This window comes from Numida meleagris, chromosome 16 (assembly GCF_002078875.1).
Source record: "Numida meleagris isolate 19003 breed g44 Domestic line chromosome 16, NumMel1.0, whole genome shotgun sequence".
NCBI classification, from domain to species: domain Eukaryota; kingdom Metazoa; phylum Chordata; class Aves; order Galliformes; family Numididae; genus Numida; species Numida meleagris.
In genome coordinates, this window is record NC_034424.1 from 8,152,068 (window position 1) to 8,179,957 (window position 27,890).

Sequence of the window (27,890 nt, forward strand, 5' to 3'; positions counted from 1 at the left end):
CCCACCTACAGACTCAGAATGGAGCCTACATTGAACATTTCTGTTGCTGTGCAAGGATAGAAACTAATTTCAGCGTGATACTGCATTGCCCAAATCTCATCTCACTGGCTCACGTAAGCAGTTCTCTTTCACCCAGTGTTTAACATGCTATGCTGTAAGATCCACCAAGAAAGCACGATGGCAGTCACTCAGAGATACTCAAGTTTTAAAAAGCAAGACTTTCCACGTGCTGCAGGCACTTAGCATTCCTCTACTAAAACTCTGGGTATTTCTAATTCAAAAATTAGTAAAGCACTAATGTTCATAGCACCTGCACAAGAACTCTGTTCTTGCACTCCCTCTACTGTTTCTATCACAGTGGCAAACTGGGAACGTTTCAAAAGCTGTGTGTATTCCTTTGTATAAGATACACAGATGCCTAAATAAAATGGGGAGTAATGTTTCCTGGCAACAGGACTTTGAAAACTAAAGAAACATGGTGAAAAAACTAAAGATAAACAGCTCTACTGATCCGGAAAACAAGATTCTATGCATGATTCAATGCCATGGATGTAGCTGGGCAGTCTTTAAATTAACACTGAGCTCTGTTCCATTACGAATACTAACAAATTCCACATGAGTTTTACACATTACTGCAGTGTAAGTTGTAGTGTTGTTACCTGTTATCATAATTGTTCAAACAGTTTTTACCAAGACTGCAGGGTTAATATCCAAAATTTGGCCTTCCTAAAATAGAAGCTGTGAGAAATATGCTACAAGATTTAAAATATTCTATTTTCTCTACGCAGGCGGAAGACATACCAACACTATCAGGAAAAAAACTAAACCATCACGTACAGGAACATCAAAAGTATTCAAAGTTGGTTGTAGTATCTCCTGTAACAACCAACGCTGTCTCTAGAGAGGACTTACCAAACCAGGTGATGACTGAAATTCCTGGCTCATCATCAGCAAGGGGAACCCCGAGATCTAAGCTCTCTCAGAGTGAGATTCCCCTGTACCACATGCTTGACTTTTCATTGTAGTAGCATGACTAGTCTCTTTTTAGCCTTGATTTAACACTGCCACTTTTCAGTCACTGGACTAACAATGCTGGCATTTTTTTAAGGGGATTTTCTCGTATATTTGCAAGTAACTATCTTCAATGCAAGTAATTTCAAGTTCATAACCGAAACATTGCCAGGCATACTGAAGGTCTTAACGACTGTTTTTTAGCATGATAAATTCTGTTTGTTTAGCTACAAAAAGCAAAGAGCCTGCAACAGCTTCAGCCCATTGAATATGAACAGTTTTCCAAAATGGCTTCTTTCTGTTGCAGGGAGTGGGAGATGTATGTCTGAGATGCACGGCAGTGTTTCAATGCATTGTTAAAATAAATGGACTGGAACAATCTGACTTTTTAAACTTAGTAAACCCTCAGCATTGTTTAATTTAAACATCTGTTACTCCATCCACATGTCGAATGAAAAACGCTATGGTAAGTGCCTGGATAGCAGCATAGGTTAAAAAAAGCAAGATTCTGTCAGGCAGGTCTAAGAAACTGAAAATTAAAACCTTAACAAAATTATTTAAGAAACCATTTTTTTATTTTTCCTTCTTTAGTGTGCGTGCTAAAGGCAGGGTTGTTTTCACAAGACATTGGATTTCAATGTTCTAAGGCATTTTTGCTTGGCAAATGACAGTATTTTCCATGTTCATTTTTTTACAATCATTCCTTTTCACTTCATCTGACTTCAAATTTCTTTGAAGTCTTCTGCATTATTCTCCCATCCAAGCTAAAAAAACATCTTTGAAAATTACCCGGTTGTAAGAAAGTGGCTATGAAACACAAGCCAAGAGTTTTCCAAGGTGAAATAATCATGACAGTTAAGTTCTAGAAGAATTACTAAACAACTGAGGATTTTTTTTAAATGAGATTTGACCTGTGTTTTTAATTAAAAAAATTCTCCACGTAGATCAACAACCACTGATGATGAGATCTTCAACAAAATCTTCCATTCTGTTTAAAAACTCCTGACAAAATGTACATGCTGTGTTTGAAGGCCACCACTCAATCCAAGTGCTGGAGTCCAAAGGATACTGGAATCTTTAACAAACAAAAAAAAAAAACCACGAAAAAAAGCTCATATTTTATAGTAAGACTTGGGGATAAAACCATCAGACAGAAAAGAAAATACAGTAAGAAATAGCTTGCTTTGTGTTCATAATCTTGTTTTAAATGTACACATCTGAAAACACCTTGGGTGACTGACTGCTGGCTGAACTAATATTTAAAAAAATACATTATACACTATGTGAGATTTATTACATACAAAAACTTTCCACTTGACAGCACACTATGGGATTAAATCTCAGCACATTCTGATGGTAAGTTTCTTACCTGAAACTGTAACCAACGTTTATTTTTAAGGCTTCTTTTCCCATGATCAAATATTGCCCTCCTGGGGTCAGTTCAACATTAGTACAAGTCTTCTTTTTAACAAAGGTAATTTCATTATTCTTTTGAGCAAAAGCCTGTCCTGAAGTAGAATGTCAAGAATTTGAAAAGTTCATGAAAAGAATTTCCCATCAAATGTATTACAAAACACTAACGTGTTCTATGGAATGGGATAGTAAGCTATTTACCACTTAATATAAAACAGGAGAATTTGTTGATGTAAAACACGTGGAATAGTAAATAAGCCTTGTACAAATTTAATGATTTTCTATTAATTATAATGATTTACCAATTGATTAAACTCAGACCAAAAAATGGGTGAAAAACAGCAAGAATATGTCCATCTTATTTTGTCACTTAAGAGAGATTTAACTGATTACAGTTTAGGATTGTTAACAGCTATAACAGAGAAAAAACTCCTTCAAAACATTATGCAAACACTGCCCTTCTTAGAATTGCAAGAATTTTTGAAGTCTGTATTTGAGGCTAGGGTTTTTTACTCTCCTGAAATGACTAGGTTTGACTCTTGATTTTTGTCATCTGCTTCAGTAATCTCAACCAAACAGCACTTGCTCTAAGCCAAATAGTTACATGGATTAGAAATAGGACACTCACCTCTTTTATATAAATCGAGAATAGTTGCAGAATACTTTACAAAGTAACCTTCTTCACTACGAGATAAGATTTTCACTTTGTAAACTGCAGAACAACACAAAACAAAGGTTTTTTATTCTTTTTTTTCCTGCAGTGTGTTCTAAATGTTGTACAGATGCTCAGGTGGAGAATATAGCATCTCTTTACATTAATTTCTGGTAAAATTATAGCTACAGCTGCACCTGCTTGGCTTTTATCTGACAACCCACAACTTCTCCTAATCCCAAAGGCATGTAGAATCATCTAGATTGGAAAAGACCTTCAAGACCATTAAGTTCAACCATCAACCTCACCCACCGAGTCCTATCACTAATCCGTGTCTCTTAGTATCATGTCTGTGTCCCTTAAATATCTTGAATTTTAGTAAAAGCATGAGAAATGGGTAATAACGATTCAAAAATTACCATATGCAATATCATTCTGGCATGCAACTTCCCTCCTGGTATCAGCAGTTATTGATCGATCTAGTCTTTCTTGTACTCTGCTACACTCAGCTACATTGAGAGAGAGAAAAAAATTAACAGTTAAGACAATGTCATTGCATATCCTCCCAAAAAAAACATCATGAGCTCCTACCTGATTTGGATAATCTGCTGTAACCAAGCAACACCGTAATTATGGGAGTGCACAGTCAACAATAAGTGTTTTGTTTTTTAAATACAATTAATGTAAATCTTTAGAGGACAAAGAGCTGTGTTCTCACAAGGATTTTCCCCTGTGGTTTAAAATGATTTTGTCCAAAGCACTGAACCGCATTTTCCCACCAAGTGAAATGGAAAAGCATCTTTTAAAAAGTTTACCTTCCATGCATTTGCATTCATTTCCTTCACACAACCTCACAAGTTTTTCATTTCCATATGGGTTATAAAATACAGTGCATCTTTTATCTAGAAGATCCAAAAAGATATAATAAATAAATATAGAAAAAACAAGAAAACAGCACTGAAATTTTGTGAATCAGAAATTACTCGTGCTTAAAATAACAAAGATTAGAAAGCTGCTGAAGAAGGGAAAATGTAGCTTTCAAAAAAGGAATGAAGAATTTAAAAGCATGAGTTTGAAGACGTGGAATACATACCAGGTGCATGATATTCATATACAGTGAATGTGCCAGGATTTAGCATTCCAACATGGAAAAGCTGACTTATTCGGAACCCAACACAGAAGAAACGATCAGCTGGCACCTATTTGAAAGACACATGAATGAAGAAGCTCTAAAAAGGAAACACAGAAAGAGTTAAAGTTGTTCTTATAGTTACAAAAGAGGCAACATACAGAGTCTATCTGCAGAATAACATGCCCATCTTTTATCTCATAATCAGCAATCAACTGATCAACTCCACTTGCAAGCTGTAGGGAAGAAAAACAGGAAAAAAATTATGAAGTTTAAGATCTCTGGATGATCTTGAAGGTTTTTAATCAGTAGTTTTTATACAATTTTGAGACTTAAAAGCTATTTTTGGGTTGCCCCTTATGATGCTCATAATCCCACTTTGTTGCCTTTTTTTGTTGTTGTTTTTTAAGGAAATTATCCTTTTACTCACTGCATGAAGATAACAAAGACTTACAAAGCTAACTGTCTTTAAAGGGATACTTGAGCCTAAATCTAGCATCCTATTTAAATCCTGCAGCTCGGAGTGCCTTTATCTTGCAGTAGGAGGTGGACTGACACTACTGTGGAGATTCATCTCACAGACTTCAGCCAACTAATAGTTAGGTGTGAACATTAAGAGAATCCTCTCTACACTCAGCAGATAAAACGTCTCCAGAGGTGGATTAACATCATCCTAACACAAATGGCAGCCACTGTCTATTCACTTTTTTCTTTCCACTGGTAGCAGAGGGAGCCTGCATTACAAGCTTTAGATAGACGTCTGGCTTCTGATCAGCTAAAGGAAGGTGATCTGACTGTACTGAAAATCCAGACTCTCCACTTGGGTAGACTATTCTCATCAGCATTAGAAGTACTTAGCAGCAATGAGAATATAATGATACAAATCTGTACTACTAATCTAACAGAGAGAGGCGAAGAACAGTAAGTATCACAGATCTGTCAAAAAAAAAAAAAAACCTCCAGTAAAAGGAAAATGTTCTTTAATACTTACAGTAGACAAGTCTTCTGTATTTGCTTCCAATCCACTAACCAAACCTATGTCCATCACTGCATGAGCAGACCCTGACTGTGGCTCCCTCGTGCTGGGCCTGTACCTAAAATAGATTAAAAATAAAATTAGTTAAACATAACTGAAACTAAAAATCATCTTCAATGCGTGATCTCAGAAAATCCCAAGGAAAATTCTATCAATATTCATAGCACCATCACAAAGAAATATATTCTGGATGAATCATTTCAGATTTAGATAAGTTATCATACTTAAAGGAGCTTTTCTTAATGCTTATTTTCCTGGAGCACCCAGATATAAATAAATGAAAAACTGTCTCCCAAAAGAATAATGACCTTTGTCTCTAATATGGTTTACACAAATGCATAGGGAAGAAAAATGAAGAAAACAAGATCAGAAGACTAGATGTAATTACTAACAAGAGAGGATTAGCAGATAAATACATTTTAATCTCTCTCAAAAAAAAGTTTGAATATAAATGTGTCAGTTAATGCAATATTAAAACAATAACTAAGAAAAAATATAAGACCAGAAAGTCTTTATAATGTTCTTAGTTTCATTATGTATACTTAGAGCCACAATATATTTCCTTGCACCACTCAAATTTCTTAACAGCTGAGAATCCCACCTTTGCAAATAGGAGTGTTCAATGTTCAGAAATCCAGGACATTTGGAACCAGCATTGAGTTTAAATGAAACATTTCAAAGCAAAACATTGGCTCAATCACTGCAGAAATAATAACAAGTTACCTGACTAAGCCCCACCAGCTGCACTTACTTTGCACAAGCCTCTAAGCGCCCAAGTGGCTCACCATCATCTTCTCCTCTGTAACCTTTTAAATCAAGTAGAGTCAAAGAAGTGATTTTTAAACTCTTCAGAAGTAGCAACCCCAAATTCTTGTAAACTGTTCTCATAATTGGAAGAGAGTTTTTAGAACTGTTTCGGTCGCTATTTTTCATAGGAACACATTGTCTAGTCACAAGTAAATAACACCGAAGTATTTTATAATTTGGGTAAAATGTCAGCTTTAATGCTTAATATGTTTTATCACACACTTAAGTTGTTAAAACTACTTCATAGCAAAAGCTCAGAATGTGTTTATATACCCTGTTATAGCTGGATTTCAAGTCTCAATAGCTCACAAAATTTACCACAAACCACTCTCCTATTATACTTCTTTCTTCTGCTAGAATTTTATATTTCTCACTGCCTCAATTGTAATAGCACTTCTACAAATGACTAAAAATGCAATAACATAAATACATTTTAAAATATTTCCATTCACTAAAAGACAATAGTTTCAAAAAGGGCAAAAAAAGCTTCTAGCTATTTGTTTCCCAGTGGAAGAATTCATTAGTATCATTCCTAATAAAAAGCACATTGTCAAACAAAATAAGCTTCCCCCACCCCTGCACTGACCCAAGCAGGAATATTTAAAACCATATTAACTCTTTACCATCATCTCTCTTTGGAACAATCTTCAATTCAAAGTTACACGTCTCTTCAGAAGTACCCATTACGTTATATACTGTCCTCACCTACAAACAAATCAATAAATTAGACAATACAGAAACAGTGCTCAAATATGGCATACAAATGGAAAAATTGATGATACGGAGTTAGAGGATTGTGAGACAAGTAGAACCAAGGTTGTACAGCATGATTAGTTTTGGTGAACACAAATCAGAATGAGTAAATGATCAGCACAGAAACAAACGCGGAATTCTCAAGAAAAACCACACCAACTCCTGCTGGTTGTGTTTAGAAGACTGAAAATACTATATGAACAAGTCCTGATGGTTTATGAATGTAAAGACTAGTCCATACATTGTCATACATTGGCTCAGTACAAAACATAGCCAAAATGACATCCATCCCTTCTGTCTAAAAGTAAGGGCAACAAGTGGAATAGCTTCTGAAAAGCTGCATTTTCTTTTTCAGTGTTCACGTTAACAAACAGAGGTTACCATATAAAAAATCTGGTTGCATGCTTACATTTACTGTAGCTATGCCAGTGCTGCTGCCAGTGCTTACGTATATGTCATCTTCCAAAGGTACCTATGGGATTGGTGTTAAATATAAATAGTTAGAAGATAATGGTAAATAATATAATTGAAGCCAGATGAACTGCTTGTCTTCTCTATATTTGAGTACAAATTAAGGCTACAAACAGCTTCTACAAAAAAAAAAAAAAAAACAACTTCCCAGGAACAAGCAGAGACAAGTTACACATTAAAAAAACAGATTAAATGTAGCAGATAAGCAGATTCCTTAAACGCTTTCTATGTTGTATTAATATCGGCTTATTGAAAGATAAAGCAATTTAGTAGTGATTTTAAAACTCCTAGAACTACTTAACAAATTACACAGAATTCGGCTTTGACTTCTCAGAAGAGATACCATTCACTCACCGTCACAGTTCTTCCCACAAAATTATCTTCTGTCAGTTTAAACAGATGAAGATCTCCATGATTTCTGTATGCAACCTTAACGCCCATGTCCAAATGAAGCCGTTTGACAAGAAGGGAATATTCAGTCAAGGCCTCAAGAGCATTAACAGTATCCTGTCAGAAAATTATTTTAAAGATTTACTCACAAAAATGCAAAACTAAAAAAAAATTTTTACAAAGCAGTTTGTTACCTGCAACTTAAACAGGATGGCACACATTGGCAACCATTACCTGCTGCAGAGCTTGTGCAGCCTCGTGGTACATTCCGCACTGTGGTAAGCTATCTCATAACTATGCTTACAAGCATGTTTGTGCAATTTAAAGAAAGAAACGCAAATATTACAGAAAAAGTAAGCAAACAGTAAATACCAAGCACCAGTCATTTTCTCTTTCCTATTTTTTTCCTCAGCAGTTTGAAAAGATCAGGAGGTTGTATGAACTGGAATGTTCTACAGAGTATGACTACTGTGGGATTCCTAGAGAGGTGGTTGATGGCCCATGTCTGCTGGTGTTCAAAAGGCATTTGGGCATCTGGTTAGCCCTGAAGTGGTCAAGCAGTTAGACTCAAAGGTCCTTACTGGACCCTTCCAACTGAACTATTCCATTCTATCCTAATACAGTTTTTATACAGAAGAAAACTGCATACCTCTTACATTTCATTTCTTTGGGAAACAAGAACAAACGTGTCACAAAATGAAATATTTTGTTTTATAACTGACTTGGGAAAACAGTTTCCTAGTATGACTCCCTTCATTTAGCTTATCTCAAGTCAGTGGAATCAGCATGCAAATTTCTGTTGATAATGAACATCACAAAAAGACATCATATTTCCCAGAGACAAAGAAAACCATGACATGAGAGCTATTTGGTACTAGCATCATCTACAGGACATTGAAGTTGGTGTGATGGAAGATGGTTCATGGAAGATGAAGTGCGGTCATCTAATGATATTACCCTCTTTAAGGTTTCTCAGATTTTGGTACTTGAGGAACGGGAACAAAGTATTTAGAAGCTCACCTGAGTTGAGTAAAATCCTCCACCGTACCTTTGTTCTTCAGACAACCACTTGACGATTGGATTGGCATAGCTCTTGTCCCCTCTTAACAAAGCTGTAAGCAATGCATATGCTGTCGTTTCAACCATTTGTGCAGTAACAGAGCTGGGAGCATGTAGGTCTGATGTTTTAAAACCATCTTTCCAAAAACGATAGATAGGAGGGTCACCTACAGAAATATAGAAGAAAGGTTTTGGGCTGTCTATGCAGGTCAAGACAAAAAGGAGGTACTCTCTCTGCATATAACAAGACACAAAGATATGCTTCTCCGACGCTTATAAATGATATTTATTCTAGAAGCCAACGATCAACAGAACGATCCACTCAAGGATCAAGTACGATACACTTTGAGAGAATTTAATAAGTAATACCTATGACAGATGCTTCCCTCTTCAGAGCAGAGAACAGTGATCGTGCAGACTGATGATTCAAATCCACGAGAGCTAAAGCATATGAAATTATTGCCATCGTAAAAGGGCTCTGAGCAGACTGTGCATTTTTCAACAAATAATCTCCTGCCTTATTTTTAGCATCATGGATTTTCTGAAAAAATAAACAGACTACAGCTTACTTGTATAAGATATTTATATATGTACATATATTATATATATGCAATGCATATTTATATACATTTATTTTATACATCTATCAAGTCAATATAGGATTACATAGTACTTTCTACAATTTATCATAGAGTTGTTCTTTTACCCATTTTGAAAGCAATTAAATCAACCTTAGACACTGTAGAAAAGCCTGCTGATTTCTTTGAACAAATGTTAAAGAAAATGGAAGAAGTTAGAATCCCGGAACACGACTGCAGGCAGAAATAAAAATATTATTTACCTGAGTAGGGCATATTTTAATTGATTTTTCAATTCCAATAACAGAAAATGCTGTGAGATACAAAGATTTTTCTTTAGCTTCTCTAGGTAATGTACCCTAGAAAACCAAATACATAAATATATTTAAATAGAAGTAACAGTTAATTTAAATAATAACTTTTTTTTTTACATTTTAGCAGAGGAAATAAATAGAAATTCCTGTATACAATATCAGTTTGATTTTACCTGAAAATATGTTGACTCTTCTGTAGGTAACAGCTCATTAGTAAAAAAAAGAGACCAAAATATATTTATTGTATTGTAAATTGAAGCTACACATGTATTTTTTTCTAAACATCAAGAACCGTCACACAGCTAGTTCTAGTGGGAAGACAGGAAACTCTGTAATATTGTGTTGTTCTTTAAATTTGTTAAAAAGAGGTAAAATTGGCAAAATTCTCCCAACTAGATTTCTGGTGAAATGCAGCCTAGAATATCTAGTACCTTCTGTAACTTTAGCTCTTACTCTCCTCACATAGTAAACATCCAGTTTCCATACCTGTAGTTTCACTGGTTGATAATCTGAAAATTCACTGAATGCCCCATCTGGCATTTGGCAGTTATCAATCAACCACAGAAGTGAATTACAAACAGAAATTTGATCAAGATTTATATACTGGTTAACTTGTCCAAGAATCCTTAAAGCAAAAGCCGTCAACCTGACAAAGAAATCAAATATATTATTTTTGTTTTCATTTGCAGATACTACCAAATTGCTAGAGATTAGACAAATTTGCATTATTAATCATTTAGGTATGTAATACACTCCCACAGTTCAAAGAAATACCGGAGATGAATTTTAAATTTAACTTAATAAATGGGCAATAATTAGTCATAAATAAATTTTTAATAGGAATCAAATACCATGCTTCAGGATATGAACTTATTACGATGTTACATGTCCTACTTGAAAATATTACCCTTTAAAAATTAGCTACAGTATGAAAGCAAAAGACTGAATATGGCTTTTTCCAGGCAAACAAATCAAAAGACTTAACTCACCACGTGCTAGCTTTCCCATTCTTCCACATGCTATATGAGAAGTCAGAATTTCTGAATGACAAGACACTTACAATTCCTAAGGGATATATTAGGCAGAAAGAATTAAATTTAAAATTAAAATTATATCTGCTCACTCAGATACATTACCTTTCTTATTCAGCAAAGCTGATGAAGGACTACAATTCTGAAGCAAGAGAATAAGTTATATTTTTCTACCTTCTTTCATCTTCCTCCTCATTTGAGTTCTTGAAGTTAAGGTTTCTGGACCCAGTAAATGCCAGTTGTCCGATGCTTCCAAGTAGTGAAACACATAAAATACTGGGGCAATACTCATGAGCTCTGCCTCTGCACTGCCCTTCGGCATATTCGTAAGAATACTAAGACCTTCAGGACTGAGGATTGTGGCAATTACCTCACCCATAAGATGTCCTGTGGAAAGAATAACAACAAAATTGATTTAAACGAATGATCAGGAAAGTGAATCCAAGGGCAGAATTTGAGTGACTTATAAGCAATCGTTCTTTATGATGTGATCTGCAAAGCCTTTTGTAGAAAGGTAAAAAAATCTAATAATAAATTCAGACAAATTTAAACATGGACTAATAGTAGACCAAAAGCTTCACTACAATTTACCTTTTACACTGACACTTCTATCAATTTTTGTTTTAGGGACCAGGTTCAGTGGGATTTTATAACGAAATTCTTGTCGTCTCTTGATTGAACCTACAAAGGAAGATGCATATATAACATACAGCAAAATCTAAATCAGTAGAGGATTAAGACATAATAGTTGGGTTTAAACGTTTCAACTGAGAAGTCAGCAACAAAAATTACAACAGTAACATGAGAACTAGAAATATACATGCAAACAACATCAACTGTTGAAAAAGAACAGATGCAAACATTTCATCGTACTTTTGTCTTTATTGTTAAGAGAAAATATCATCTTTTAGTTTATAAGTCACCTGTGGTTAAATGAGAATACATTCCATTTTCATTAATAATATACCTGTTCATCAGCTTTCAAGCACACTAAGAAAAACATAGTATTATATCATATTTTTAAAAAAACACATACATTTTTTAAAAATAAAACATTATGTTTTGAAAGACTAGCCATTTTGAGCTGGATTTCTTAGTCAATGAAAGGACAAGAAATCCTTGGACAAGTCCAACAAAGAATATGTCAGGAAGGAGAGGTGCCAATCTTCTCATATTACAGAAAACTTGATCATCGTAACTGCACAAATCCAGAAAACAAAAAAGTAAAGGAAGTAGATGAAGATGCTCAGTTTTCCTACCATAAACACCTTGTGGATCCAAAGTGAAACCCGCATGAAGTTCTTTTTTAATCCCTTCTGGCTGTAATTGGTAAGAGGAAAGAAGTAGAGAACAATGACACCGTTACTTACACAACCACATTAGTCGCCTGCTGTACCCTTCTGTGCAGCTGAGATTTACTTAACTGTCCCACAATATATTTAAGTTAGTGGTCTATTTCCCAAAAGTTCTGAGAAAGTTTAACAAAGGATTTAAATGAAAGCTTTGGAAAGTATAAGAATCCCCTCCAAAAAAGTATCTTTCAATGAAGCAGGATTAAGCAGTTGAAAATCTGAACCAAGTAACTTAGAATTTGATATTCTCCTTGCTTATTGAATTAGATCTACATGCATCTTTCTGACAATTTTTATGTGCAAGGTATAAAATGAACATACTCAAATACCTTGCCATACATTTTTCCACTGTATACGCTTCAATTAATTCAATGATATCACACGATATTTGGGAGTATAATAAAATTAAAGCAATATTCATATACTGACTTCATATATTTTGTTCTTTTTGTGATTGAATCAACATGAAAATCAGAAATAACCATTTTTTTCTTACCATTACACGTAATGTTTTAACTACAGTTTCACTGCTCCCAGTTGTCAGCAATGTGAAGTTGACAGTGTGAAGACCTAACTCCAAAGGAAGAATCCTGAACATAATTGGTGAGGAAGAACCACCACCTAGATTCTTAAAATTACAACTGTGTATCCTTGCTCCAGTAGTTGCAGAATCTCCAAAGGAACAGATTCCATCTCCAGCTGCTATTTTAACACAGAACTGAAACATTGAAAGATTTCAAATGTTCACCTCTACAACAGATAAACTACCAGAGAAATATTAAAGTCAGTAAAATACCATACTGAGTATTCTATTATGGCAATACTTCATTTCTGTTTACAATGAGCAAGTATTGCTGGTGTTACTAACTGCAGAATTACTACTGCCTGCACTAGAGACACACTAACAAATATTCCTTAGCAATGTCAGGGAATCACAGACATCTTTACATACTTTTCAATAATTTTGTATCTCAGTTTAAATGTACTTCATTAAAAGTAGTCCTTTTGCATTAAGCCCCTAGACAAAGTAACCTGCTAGCTCTGGAGCAGGTTATTCCAAAAATCCCATCGCTTACTCGATATCCCAAAATTGAGAATAGAGAAATCGTATTCTAACTTTCATGGGGCAAATTTGCTACACAAAACCATGACAACATTGTGGTCAGTGGAATGGCTAGAAATTAAATGATAAATGATCATATTTTACTGTTACATAGTAATGCAGAGCATACTTAACTCTTCCTGAAGGAAGATCCAGAGATCTGTTCATATTAGGTACTCATAGAGGAAGTGTTTGTTTTTTTTTTCAGCTTGTTAATATTTCAATAAAATTCAGTAAGACAAATTACCTTAATTGCAGAAGCTCTATGGTTATAAACGGATCCTTTTAACTCAATTTGTTCTCCTCGCACCACAGAATAAGGAACATAAATGCTAAGGAAGATGTCTTTTACAACTTGCACTTCCAATGGTGCAGCAACACATATACCTAACAAAATTAAACACATAAAATCACACTATCTGCCCTTCTGATAAACCACATTTTTGCCACCTTTACTGATGATTTATCATTTTAAAAAATACACTTTGAAATAGTCCTGTTTTTTCAAAAGCTCTTGCTTCCTGTTCTTCACATATACTTTCTTTTGCATACTCACTTTCACGTGCATTTCTTTCATATACTTGCTGACACTGCAGTCCTTTGAGCTCCTAGTCATTCCCAAAGCTAGAAGAAATTCTTCTGTTTGAACTACCATATCTACTGGAAAATCTGTTTCTTCCTCTCCTCAGGTCCCCAAGCTATTGATAACAGGACACAGTGCAGGTGTGCTATGGAAGAGTCACCCACCATCTGTGATGCTTTTACATTCTTTCTTAATTATTTATTATGGGTTCCCATCAAATACAAGATACTAGGCTAGACTGACCTTTCTCTTGCGCTGCCATTTTAATGTTTGTAGCAGGAAATGAAGTAATTTCCTTTCCCCGAAATATACATTTTGATGTTGTCTTACGCTCTTCGATAACCAGAAAATGAACATTTGAGAATATGTGCGGGAACTAAAATGAGAGGTTCTACAAAATCCAGACTGAAGAATTACCTAATGCTTTGGCTACAACTTGACTGGGTTGCAGTATTTACCTTTCTCAGAAATGCCAACACCTTGCACTTCCCAGGTAGTCAGCGAATCAGGCAGAGTGACAGACAAAGTCTTCGACCTGCGTTTGGAAGTGTTTTTCTTTTACAGTCAGCACATTTATACTTTAACTTGTTAACACCAACAGCTGATCAACATAAAAACAGTATGTGCACAAAAGAACTCCGGTGTCTAAGACAGATAAGGCAAGATGAGAGCATACTTAGGGAACTGAACATCAGGTTTTTGTTTTCAGCTGACTTCAAAGAAGCTGGCGTTCAGCAGGGTAAAAAGTGAACGGAAAAGGGACTCAGTAGTCTGGGTGCCTGACAGCATCTCCTGCCATGTAGGACAACCCGACAGGAACAGCATGCTTATACAAAACTGCATTCCAGCAAAACATCTTCAGTATGTGTAAAGTTACCCAGGTTATCTCAGTTTTAGCTTTTACTTTATAGAAAGAAACCAGATGATAGTAATTTCCTTGAGAAAAGTAGTACCGTGGAGAAACTTGATGCACTTCCCATAACCAGCTTTCAGGAAAATAGCTTCGAACTTCTGCCTCATCTAGTTCCAAGAGAGCCTCAAATTCTGTAGAAGATGAGTAAATCAAGTGAAAAAAACAAACAAATAAACAACCCTTACTAAAAGCCTTCCACTAAAGGCATGAAAATCATTCCATTTTCCTTTCGTGATACTATACTCTATAGGCCTATTTATCTCAGGTTAGTCCTGATTAAAAAAAAAAAAAGTATCTCAATACCCAAATCAAGAGCCTATTTATTCCACTTCATCTATTTATACATGCAGACAACCATTCAACATCCGGACAGATTAACCTGTTAACAAGCAATTATAGGGAGACAATAGGAGACAAGAAATTTCACACCCCTGCTGATCTTTCCTGAGACATTACCATTAGCTGTTTTAGGCCTAAGCAAAGGACTCCAAGTTAAGCATTCAAGTTAAGCATTCTCTTCAAACGAAACAACACATTTCTGCTTGTTCTAAACATGGATGAATAGAAAATAGCTCTCCAGCACAGCTCCAACAGAATGAAGAACTGCTCTCTTTCCCCTCTGTAGCAGTACATAATCAAGGTCTATGGAGACTGGCACAATTAGTTCTGAAAAAATCCTGAGAGGTAACCAGAGGCAGTTAACAGATTAACTAAGTTGTCACCTCTACGTTTATTCACATTCTACTAGAAGTATTTCTCCACATGCCCACACAAGAGTTAAAGTTCTTCTACTTACGCTTTCTTGCCAATATTAGGATCTTATTAGGCTCCTCTTCCCGCAGTCTGTTTGCAAATTCACAGCAATTTATGAATGCTGAAATGCACCTTGCATGACTCTGAATTCGTCGAGCTCTATCAGTGCAAGTCTCACTTACTGGGTATTCTTTTACTCCATGCATACAGCATTTTCGAATTTCTGGATGCTTATATTTGGATGCTGCAATAGCAATAAAATAATTCCCTTCCTTAATATGAAGTTTTAATTTTCACGTGCATTTTAATTAGCCACACTACACTTGCTTTTAAAATTCGCCAAATTTCAATGAAGGTATGGATTTGAGGAGGAGCACAAACATGTATTCTTTAAAATGCTGGAGACACGCATTTAGTGACTACAACTCTGAATTAGAGGAGTTTCATTACGATAAGATTTAACAGACAGAAGTTGTTCTATCAGGCTTGGTCACTGGCAGGTGGTCACTGCCGTATGGTAGAACTGTGAGTTTTCAAGATATGCCTTCCCAGAAAATAAAAAATATCCTACACATATGCTACATTTTCAACATGTACTAAATCTTGCTGATTTCAAATTGAGCATATGGTTAAGAGGCTTTATGTATGGGGTCCTCTTAAATGTCATCTTCCATCTTTGTCAGCCTCTCTACTATATTACATTAATAGCAATAATTTAAGCTATTACACACTCATTTTCTTGACTTGTAATGGGCATGGCCCTTTTTTCAAAAATACGTATTTTAAAATGATTTTTAAAACACCTTCTTTGTGCACTCGGTCCTCGAAGTCAGATCGTTTGGTTCTTACAACTTCATTGCAAGCTTCACCTGTTTTAAAAAAAATAAGTAAGTACAAAACACAGGACTTCTCTGATAATAACAGACTACTTAAAAAAACCTCATAAAAATCACATTCCTGATGTGGGAGACGTTTTTAATTTATTATTCTATTTTCTTAAAAACGAGTCAATCACAATGACTGACGCACAAACCATAATGCTTTGATTTATCAAAACTCCATGTTGTATTATATACATTCCCATTTAGTTTTTTTTAAGTTCCAATATGCTGTGAGCCACAAGAGAATACTTTTGGAAAGAAAATCCAAAATTTCACATTTAAAACTAGGGAATATACCTGCTTCATTTGAATCATCAGCATTTGCATTAGTTAAAAATGTAAGCCCAGCCATTCGGAATACGTCAACATTGTTCTGTCCTCCTCCGGCACCGCATCCAAGGTCACTCTTTTCCAATTTCAGCATTATCTGAGGAATAAATACATCAGCATCTAAGACGCGGAACAGATCATATACATCAAATGATAAATGAGAGAATTACACATGCAGAATGGCCACTTTAGCCTCGAAAATGTCTTCACAACACACTGAAGAGTACCATTCGATACAATTTGAATTAATTCAGCCACCAGAACACAGTCATGGTCTCGTGACACACATGTGAGCTAATAAGTCACTAGAATCAAGGCAGTAATGTGTTTGTAACAGTTCTGACACTCAATCTAGCTTGTTTAAAACTTAAAAAGTGTTCTCCTATTCAGCTCCTAAGTATTTTGTATCTGAGTGTTCTGAGGTGCAACAGAACTGCTACGTTTTATGACAGGAATGGAATTATTTCAGTGACAAATGACAGGCATGGTTTACTTAACACACACATCTATCTAAAATTCTACAAGGACTGAAAACCTCTATCATCCACTGAACATAATAGCATCTGCCATGCCATTTTAAAAGTATGCTCTAAAAAATTTAACCTAAAAAGATTATAGGAAGAAATAAGAAGGCAAATGTAATCGCTGTGCCTCTTTGACCACAGGGCTCTCTGACACTGCAGCCTATTTTTGTCCAGGTCCAAAGGTTTCTGATGAGACAGTTCAGATCTGGCTTTAAAACCACAATTTACTTTTACTGGAAAACAAGATTTTGTAAATGAATTCTTTTTATAACTTGGAAATGTCAGATTTAAACCCACAGATTTCATTCTAGGTTTCTCTTCTATTTTCAGGTTTACTGAAGGCATAAAACATAACAGTGTTTTGAACAAGAACCTAAAACAAACACTAATTTATCTTTCTTTTTTTGTGTATTACGTAACTTTTTCCACTGTTCTCTTCCCTCTTCCCGTTACTCCATATATTGCCTTGTCAAGAGATGACAAAGCAACAAAGGAATTGAATTGTGTTTCCATTTTAAGTGATACAACTTCTGCTGGCTTGTGCGTCTCTTTGCTCGGCAGCAACTTAATCTAGAAATAAGAAACCAATGTTAGTAATCTTAAAAGTATATTGTTCAAAATAAACGCATCCAAAAGCTGACCATTTCAACACGTCAAGGAAATGTTAAAGAACTTCCAAGTCAAAATCTGATCATAAAATGAATGCACACACACAAATTTCAGTGCCTATCTTACTACTCACGTCAAGACTACTCCCACACTTCTGTTCCACATTTAGCCAAACTGAATCAGCTACTAACTCAGCAGGTTCTTCTCCCACAATATAGTAAACAATAAGACGTGCTGAAGGAACCATTTCTTGTGTTATCTGAAAAGACAGATGCTCGTATTCCAAATCTTTAATTCTCTTCTGAGTTCCAAAGCTTACTATCTTCCCTTTTGATGTGATCTGTAATAGAAAGATGATGGAGAAGAAAAAAGTCAAATGTTAAGTTGAATGTCTCTCATACATAATAATTATTTTGCATTTAGGTATAACCCAGCACACACAAAAACGCATTTGGGACTAGTGTGTCTAGTTCAAGGGAAGGCAGCTCTCTCCCTCATCCTGTAACAACAGCTGTTGTCTCCATGAATCTTTGTCTTCCTTTCCTTAGATGATTCAGCTCATGAAATAGCTCCACTACTTCTTAATTCCAGCCTACCTCAGATGGGAATTCAAAACAATATAGCTTTAATTTAAACATGAATCTGATAACAAGTTATTACTATAGGACTGGCATGTTTTACAGGAGGAGGTAGTATACATATTCTGAACATTTGTGTGAGCAGCATGTATTCTCTGGCGATGATAGATCCTGGCTGCTGAAGTTCTTCACCTGGGATGATACATCCAATCACAATTCAATATTTCATGTGGAAACATCACTTACTTACCAAATAGCTGTAGTGATGTATATTATGAATGTATCGACTCCGTGGATATACGTTAATACTTATGAAATCCCCTACATTCAGTATTTTGTGGTTTGAAGCCCAGTCAATATAGAGATAACTTTGACTTAATGATGAATAAACTCTTGCTTCATAGGTTTTGGTTGCTTGGTTTTCATCTGAAAGATGAGGATCAGCAGTTTTTACCTGAAAAGATAACGAAATGTCTGCAAAATTTTGTAGCAGAAAAGGAAACAAAAACCTGTGTGTCCTGACTTCTGAATAGTTTAAGTACCAAGCTACACTTCAGAAAATAAGCACAATATAAAAAGCATTCTGTAACATACTATTCAGAGAGATAAATAAAATAAGCCAACTGAAGGCTTTCATGTTTTCTTTAATAAAAATATTTATAAATACTAAATCAAACCAGAAGTGTAGTATAGAAGCATGTACACAAGTAGAGCAGAAAATGTCAATAATGTGCCTCTCTACATAACAAAAGAAGCACTCCCAGAGATTTGTTCTCACATAATTCAGTTATTAAATAAAGCATCTGAGTATTATAAAATAACTATGTGATTAACTGGGTTATTTTGTTTCAGAATAATTTCAAACAATTAAATATAGAAGTAATGTTTTATTATAGCATTTAGGTTTCATAACTGATTATTGAGAACAATTTCTAAGTTTATAAATTAACTTTAAGAGCAAAATCTTACCACATGTTGTACACTGGAACAAAAATACAATTAAACCCTCTAAGAAATAAATTAATGGGAGAATTTAACTCACTTGAAACTCCAGTAGGTTGCTATCAGATGGGATATTAACAACAAACAAAGCAGTTCCATCTTTTATGCTTGTTTCTCTCCTCCCGGATTCTGAACCCTCTGAAATCAACTCAGTCTCATCCATCTGCTCACTAAAGGATTTTGCAGTGAGAATTAGAGGGATGTTTCCAACAAAGTGATCCACTGTATCCTTCACCTGCACCTGTTCATCAGAAAATATTTCTTTCAAGAACGACATTTTTCAAGCAGAAAACAAGTGGTTAACCACGTACAATAGCAAATTAAAAAAATGCAAACAGTCGATGGAAATCAAAAGTGTGTTAAGATCTACAGTAATATTCACAAAAAAAAAAATTAAGACTACAACACGATGGGTTTGATGTTGTAATGCGCAACAATACTTCTTTTAACTAACCTTAATGAAGAATGGAAGTCCAGGCTTTATAAAGAGAGGAGTAGCAATCAAATTCAATGTGTAAGGAGATACAGAATACTTCACTCCAGAAAATTCCACTTCACCACTGAGGCCACCTAACAAAATATTATGTCTCCTTTAATAATTACATACTAGGGCCCTTAATTTCAATTGAAAGCAGTCAGAAAGCAACTTACCCGTAGACTCCGCTACTGATGCTGCAATATATAAATATGACCCATCCAATTCTTCTAGGCTTTGAAACCCCAAAGAACTCACTGCTTTCTTACTGTTAAAATTGATCTCAGCAACTCCATTTTCAATCTGGAAATTAAGTAAAAATTATTCATTTACAGTGAATAACTTAGAAATAATAGATAGGTAAACTATATGTAAATTCTATTTTCAGAGAAAAATCAAAGGTGGATATTTTTAATAAAGAATATAACAAATAACAATTCTTTCTTCCTTGGAGTTATAAATAGTTAATGGACGAATAACACACGTTTCAAAATCCACATGCTGGCCAAACACAGATATGTCTCTGCTCATTCAGAAGAGGTAACGTCTTCTACAGTTCTTCAGTGACATAAACAAAAAGGCCAGACTAAATGAGGAAAGGAGAAACAGTCTCTGATCATGACTTGTTATTACTACATTGATCCTATGTTTGATTTCTTCTGTTCTGTAACAGACAGCAAAGAAGTTACTTCATACATTTCAACCTCAAGATTTACTCAAGTGAACAAATGAACCAGACTGCAGTCGCACACTGAGTCGCTGCTTCTGACTTTCATTGCAAAGTGCGTTTCTATGCTGCTGATGAAGGATTACAAAGGAAAATGTGACACCCAATAGCTGTCAACACAAACTAGGTGTTGGGGCAAATTCTCCCCAGCCCCAGTAGAAGTAGATCAGTTCTGAATTAAGCATGTGAAGTCTAAACAATTTAGGCTTGCTTTTTCTTACCTTAGTTACAAGCATTGAACGAGGCATCATTCTTTTTTCAGTTCCTTCAATTATTCCAAAACGTAGAAAAACATCAGCCTTTGCAAGCCTTTTATTATAAAAATAGCTGAGAATAAAAACCAATATATAGGTTTTTAAGATTTCCATCCTAATGGCTGCAACAAAGCATACATTTTTAAGAAGAGACGTTTTCTAAGCAAGGAATAGAAAACGAATGTCTGCACTGAAAAGTAATCATAAGAATTTTAAAATGGTTCACTTAGTTCTGTAGCAGAGCTGAAAGGATTGTAATGATATGGTTTCTTGGGAAAGAGGAAGCTTCTCAACACAATAGAATCATTCTTGAAGTACAGAAGAAAAACACACATCTTTTAGAAATCAAAGGCAAGTTTCCTTACCTAGCTTTCACAGCAATCCTGAAGTTCTCGAATTTATCAGAACTAATAAAGTTATTTTCTGGCTCTATGACAATGGAAAAGCTTGGCATGGCTGAAAAAATGAGTAGAAAATAAAGCCCCTTTGATGTGTTTTTAAACAATAAACCACAGGTACTCAGAAAGATGCCAGTACATACACATCAAAGAATCATGTTTCAAGTGATGCAAATTATATTATAGCCCAAAAATAAAGCTGTCAGCTTGTCCAGTGCAACACAAGTTACAAAGCCCAAAGTTATCTGTTGCTGCCCTCTCCACATTTTGCATTTGTGCAACCATATCAAAATTACCAGCACACTGAAGAATAACAATTTATAGGTAAGTTGTGGCACTATATTGCATCCTACAGCTGTTCAAGCAGGCCAGTGCTTCTTTAAGCATTTGTGCATTTTGTTACTCTGTCTTGCAAAGCTGCCCTATCCAAATTTCATGGAAAAAGCAGATAAAAGTTGAGGTACACAGTTTAGACATGTCTCACCATATTCTTTAACTTCAAATTTTGCAGCAGCTGAAGTTATGAAATTCTTCTTGTACTTTGCTTCAATCTTCCAAATTCCATACCTAAAACAAATCAACCACCAAACTATATTTTTAACATAAAAAAAAAAGACTGAAAATGGAAGAATTGCTACTTAACAATAATTAATGTTAACAACTACTTAGAAAAACTTGGCACTGACTTTTTGCACACATACAATGCCTTTTTGAGAAGATTCTACTACTTTAATATTTTAAATGACATGATTTGAAAGGTATTTTGATGCAGTTATACATTTTTGCAAGGAATATGCCATTCTTTATATTCTGACTATTGACAGATTTTTTAGTTACAGTTACTAGGTCAGGCTGCTCAAGGTCCCACACAACACGGACTTGAACACTTCTAGGGAGGAGGTATCCACAGCTTCTTTGGGCGATCTGTTCCAGGGAGCCCAGTGCACCATCACCTCAACCAACAAAGCCATACTAACAAAACCTTGTACTATGGCTGAAAACAATTGATTCACAGTGACTGGATCTGTAAGAAAGGCCAACCTAAATGACAACTACAAATCTGGAGTGAGAATTTGTAGATGTATCTACACTGGAAAATTTATTTGCAACATAATAATGGAGAAATATGCTCCAAAGGGCTCATGCAGGCTTCTGTTAGGGTCCCTCTCTCTCCAGCTAGAGCACTGAGGCACAAACAAAATTTACATTAAATAATTTATAGAAAACCAGTTCCTATAATCTTTTGGCTTTATAGCACCACAATAAAAATGATGTAATCCACTGTTAACAGATATTCAGATTCAAAAGGGATACAAAATTAATTTTTACATGGACTGAAATTATTGCTAACTTCCTAATGAAAAATAAATAGGTCAGAAAACATTGTTTTCAAGCTAGCATCCATCTGCCAACTCAGTGTATCTTCAGCACCCTCTCAAGACCAAATGGAGAACTGTAGAGGTATGTATTTTGTGTGCTGCTCTTACTGGAAAAATGCTGGTGATTTGCATGTATGAAACATTTCCTTTCCTTGAAATCCATACATCTTTGACAGTGCTTTAACTGAGCATGATAAACCTGCTGTTCAGTTTTATCATCAATATTTTCACTCACATCTTCTGACTTTCTCTTATTACAGAGAGGATATTCCATATTTTTGAAAATAAAGGCAGTAAACTTCTAATTTCTCTTCAGGAGAAAAACATCCCTATGGAAGTCAACTAAAAAGGAGAACACCGTTCTAAGTTCTTTATCGATACCATTATAACACATTATGTGAAACGTTACAAATTACCAAGTTGCACACACACTGTGTATCAGCAAAAAACACTCTGACAGCCATTAAGAAAATGGCAGAATTATGGCAAAGGTTCTCAAAAAGCATTAAATATATTTACTTGGGATTAGGAGGAATCTTGAAGTCAGGAAATGAAACTATTCCAGTGAAGTCATTTTCTTCTATGATATCCACTTTTACTCCATCTGGATCCTTGAAATCACAACAGACGAGAATTAGCAGTTAAATCATTCTGAGCAAAAGGGAAAACCTTAATTCAGTGATGTTAGCAGGAGCCTGTGCATGACACCCTTTTCTAGAAAGTTACCATAACAATGATGAACATTGTTGTTGCTAAAAAAAAACAGTACAGGGGCTACTGATACATTTTCTATCTTAAATGAAATAGACTGTATTAAAATCATATATTATCAAAACTCTCTCACAAACTGTTTCCCTAGATATTAAGGATAAATTGTGCTTTTTCTTTTCTCTGTTCTGTAACATCTTTACATCAAGAAATTGAAAAAAATCTAAACGTGCAAAGTCCTTTTCAGATCTTTTAAAAGATACCTTGCTACCTGCAAAAACATTTATCTAATGGTTTTCTTCTGTATCCATTGCATTGATTTCCTATATAGCTAGGATTCTTAATCTTGTGATCTACGTAATATTAAAATTAAATTCAATTGCATCATACCACAATAGTTAGGACAGTTTCTCGCCGAGCCGGCTGTAGTTCTTCATTCAGAGAGTAAACCCTGATTTTCACTGTAAGAATCATTACAATAGATCTCAAAGTCATACTATTATCAATATTAAAACAAACAAACAACAACAAAAAGTCCATCCAAACTTAAAACTTTTAAATCATTTCTTTAGTAGAGTTTTGTCTTTAGTACTTATGGAATGCACGTGATCTCAGTATGCTATCCAGACAATATTTATTCATGCTAGCAATGAAAGATCCTGCACCAACACTTTTCCATACTGAATCATCACAGTGCAAACTAATTTTTACCATTAAAATCCCAGCTTACCATTTCTGCAGCAAAAAATCTTCCATCTACACAAAACCAAGGATTCAGTCATCACTATTTCGACATAAATATGTATTTTTCATTAGTACATTCTCAGGAAAATTGAGAAAGTAAGGACCCAGAGGAGAGGATATTGGGAGAAATTAAGTTCTACAATATGATCAAATATTTCAAAGTATTATTCTGCTAATTAAAAAATTAAATAGTAGCTGATGGCAATACAACATGGCCAAGACCTTAAAGGACATTTAAATCTGAATTCCTTGGCAATAATATCATTGGTTTGTAAAAACAAACACAAATAATAATAACAGCCAGGAGAAATGAGCATTATTTACCTGACTGATCTGGAGTATAAATTGGTTTGTCTGTGTGAATAAAAAGAAATCCATTCTCATAGGAAACAGGAATTTTTTTTAAACCAGTAAAATGCGGAGAAGCAGCTTCCAAATACACATATTTGACTGAGTCCTCTGGGCCAGCTAAATCTGTTGGTTGAAGCTGGGGGAGAACAGTGAAAGAAGATTAAAATATTTTTCAAGTAGTTTTCCTACAGTATTTCAAGAGGAAGTTGGATGAATTTGGATGAATGGGAAAGCAGAGTGAGAAGCAGCTCCTGGGAGGCTTCACCTTGAGCAACACCTCCCTAACGACCACATTTTAGCAAAAAGCTGTTGTCAGCTTTCAGTAAAACCTGTTGAGCTTCCTGCCCTCTTGGCCTCAGGTGACAGGTCATCAAGGGTTTATGGTTACACCTCAGCCCCTCTGGAGCTTGTCAATGCCAAACAAGATGAAGTTTAGTCACATTTTGGCTTACTCTAAACACTCAGATGATGTACCTTGACCACACCGAACACATCTCCTTTCCTTCCTCTTTATTTCTTGAATGTTATGTGAACATGATAATGTTTCTCAAATAATTTGATCAAGTGTTTAGCTTTGATATCATTCCTCTACACTAACTTAATCCAATATAATTTCAATTTCAGACAAACTAAAATGAAATAAACTACACAAGGCAATCTGACGAGTGAGGGCCATAGGTTTCCCCTCCCATTTTAAACAGCTGTAAACTTAGTACAATCTTTTCTTAAGACTTCCAACTAAACCCAACAGTAAAAACACGTCAAGAAAAGTCCTAATTCCTTACTGTTACAGTTACAGAATTTTGGAAGTTGTTGTCTGGAGTTAAAGAAATGTGCCCAGAAGAATAAGCAACGAGCTTATCTGGAAAGCTTCTTAAGGCAAGATTGACTGCAAATTCCTTGTCATAGCCAAAAGCTTGAACTACGACTCTCTCAGATGTCCCAACTCGGAAGACCTTTGGTGCTGTAAGGACATATCTGTATACGAAATATAAAAAAAATAAAAGGGTAATGGAGCTACACTTCCATGTTTCTTACTTTCATTTGTAATTCACTTACGTGGACGCTGCCAAAACAAACCCAAATGAACCCCTGAAATGTCAATGCTCCAAACAGTACACTTGTATAGTTTTCCCACCAGCAAAAGTTCTTACTGAAACAAACGGGGCAATTTACAGTAAAGGCAAATGTGAGCAAACTTCTGAGGGACTACTCTAATTTCTTCAGTGCTTTATAAATTGAAGTATGTATTACTCCACAAAACCACAAACTAGGCTTTAATACATGAACACACAATCTACCTAACATATATATGAAGTGCTGCTGAACAATAAACTTTCATCCTTTTCAGAAATGCCAAGAGTACTTTGTTTTCTTATACACCACTGTTAACAGAAGAATCAAAATAAGCACTGCTGAATACAACCACAAAATAAACATTTAAATCAGAGCTTTCCTCCAACTTGCAGCATAATATCTGTCTTCAGGCACTACTGAAAAACTAGTGAGCACAGGCTTCGCTTTTTTCCATCTTTATCTTGTCATTATGCTAAGAATTCATTGTAGGTAAGGAGTTGACTCTACCTCTTTATCCGGCAGCAAATAGAGCAATTCGAGAATCATCATCCCTTTTTCTATCATTAGCATACATCAGTGAGTTTTGCTGTGAAAAAACGTTGATTTGGATAGTCTCTGCTGTAGTGTCTCTACTGAAATTCTGCACCTATTCACCTAAGACAGTTGCCAACAATCAAGTAACATTTCCAGTAAACACTGTATTTGTTTTACTTACGTTTTATCTTGACTAAAAGCTGTTCCAGAAAATGCCAAAACAAAAAAATATACTAAAATAGCCATAGCATCTCGTTCAGCCCACCCGCAATGCTAACAAATCTGGATTAAACTGTATTTCACTGCTGCTGCAGATGAATAAAAGTACCACTGACAGTGGTGATACATACCACTCACCGTTAATAAGTAACTGCAGCTCTTGCTTTTACGAAAATGTCATTGCCCCTTCCAAACTCATTAACTCTCAAAGAACCCAGACCGGATGAAGTTGGAATTTTTTCTTTAATTTAGGATTTAAATTTTTTAAAATATACAGAGCAATTCTGTATCAATCGTAACATTCTCCCTGTTCAATAACCACCTAAAAATTCCTTTTTAGAGGCAGCAAAAAACAGTTTGTTTTTCAGAAAAATAACCTTCATTTAAACAAAAGCAATATGATTTTAAATTTTCTTCTGAAGAAAAAGGACTTGAATTATATTGACCATATTATCCCGATTTTTTTGATCAGACGTTTTCCTCTTTTTTTGGTTTGTTTTGAAATAACTCCTCCCTTGCAAATGTCTTTTTGCTACTGGTATTCCTGTAGCTGGTATTCCTTACAGCTAATGGTATGCCTGACTGCGCCAACTTTCTGAGTACATACACTGCAATGTGAAAACATTAGGGAGCGGTACATCTACAACACCTACGGCCACAAACCGCATTTGCAAAAAAAAAAAAAAAAAAAAACCAAACTCAAACTTTTGGCGATAAAGACTTTGCATACTTGATACCTAAGCATAGAACCTAAGGAAAAAAAAAATAAAATAAACCTAAAATGTTAAGCTGAAGTTGTGCAACTCTGCCCAAGCTTAAACAAACACTGCGGTCAGCCCTTACGGGAAGGATTGGTACAAAGCTATTTCTGATCAAATAAAAATAAAGCAGGAGGTGGCCAACAAGGGCTTCGCAACTAACCAAAGTTATAAACTCTAGGGAAGGCATCAACATGTGGAACATAAACTTATAAAAGATGATGAGTTTGTTAAATTAATGGCCCAAATATCTATCACTAATTAACAAACCACAAGAACACTCATGATGGTGGAAAGTAAAAAAAGAGCAAACAATAAATAATGCTGGAAAGCTTCAAGCTCCAAAAACGTTCTAAACCAGCATTCGTTACAAACTCTAATGGTAGATTTTCTCTGTGTCCCTTTTCAGGTTTAGTTCACTGTTCTAGGCTTCACACCTGGGCATGAACCCTCAGCTCACACACACAGCCCAGAATCCACCTAAAGCAATTTTACAGAGACTAAAACGTGAGACACACATATCACACTTATAAAACAAAAAACACTATCAACTACTTTGTTATATATACGGTAAACCGGGCTTTAATTAAAACAAAACACCCAAATCCACCCACCAGCAGGTGACCAGCACGCACACACAAGACACCCACACCACGCGCTGAGGCAAACCGCGCACGCGCAGAAGCGGACATCACTGGCGGGAAAGCGGTGAGGGGGCGTGGCCTCACGAAGCCTCTCCCCCGATCCCGTTCACCCATCGCCGGCCAACAACCAAACAAAATGGCGGCGGCTGAGCTCCTCGCGCTGGGCTCTTAAAGGAGCCGCGTTGCCTCGGGCCTGGCGGTCGGTAGAGGCGGAGATCGTTCGAGGGAGGAAGGGGGATGGTACAGGTGGGCCGCTGAGAGCCGGGGCCTTCGCACGGGGCCGCCAGGAGGCCACCCCGCCCGGCGAGCGGGAAGCAGCGAAGCGGCGTTACCATGTCAACCCAGGTAATC

The 27,890-nt window shown here is 35.6% G+C and overlaps 2 protein-coding genes across 5 annotated transcripts in view; one reads left to right on the top strand and one right to left on the bottom strand.

Annotated features, from left to right (window-relative positions):
- On the bottom strand, nt 1,565–27,675 carry C5 (complement C5). Of its 2 annotated transcripts, XM_021414083.1 has the most exons (41): nt 26,100–27,649; nt 25,093–25,285; nt 24,281–24,443; nt 23,603–23,673; nt 23,024–23,115; nt 21,610–21,692; nt 21,093–21,183; nt 20,695–20,800; nt 19,923–20,049; nt 19,726–19,841; nt 19,312–19,512; nt 18,520–18,723; nt 17,825–18,031; nt 17,503–17,652; nt 16,526–16,655; nt 16,151–16,216; nt 15,391–15,591; nt 14,635–14,725; nt 14,140–14,216; nt 13,346–13,485; nt 12,493–12,714; nt 11,904–11,964; nt 11,236–11,325; nt 10,819–11,031; nt 10,603–10,678; nt 10,100–10,259; nt 9,563–9,658; nt 9,091–9,262; nt 8,683–8,888; nt 7,627–7,779; nt 7,211–7,273; nt 6,672–6,753; nt 5,993–6,047; nt 5,197–5,299; nt 4,367–4,441; nt 4,170–4,275; nt 3,892–3,978; nt 3,496–3,585; nt 3,053–3,136; nt 2,381–2,519; nt 1,565–2,086 (listed from the first exon to the last, which is right to left on the bottom strand). In XM_021414083.1, the coding sequence occupies exons 1-41, from the start codon at nt 26,162–26,164 to the stop codon at nt 1,957–1,959; spliced, it is 5,037 nt and encodes a 1,678-aa protein (XP_021269758.1). In that variant the 5' UTR covers nt 26,165–27,649; the 3' UTR covers nt 1,565–1,956. The 2 variants fall into 2 exon arrangements, with proteins under 2 accessions (XP_021269758.1, XP_021269757.1); XM_021414082.1 differs by lacking the exon at nt 25,093–25,285 and having other exon boundaries at nt 27,510–27,675.
- Nucleotides 27,660–27,890, top strand: part of CNTRL (centriolin) — a 40,930-nt gene continuing 40,699 nt past the window's right edge. For all 3 annotated transcript variants that reach the window (XR_002443659.1, XM_021414079.1, XM_021414081.1), the window contains exon 1: nt 27,660–27,884. The gene's annotated coding sequence lies outside the window, so the exon portion shown is untranslated. The remainder of the gene's footprint in view (nt 27,885–27,890) is intronic.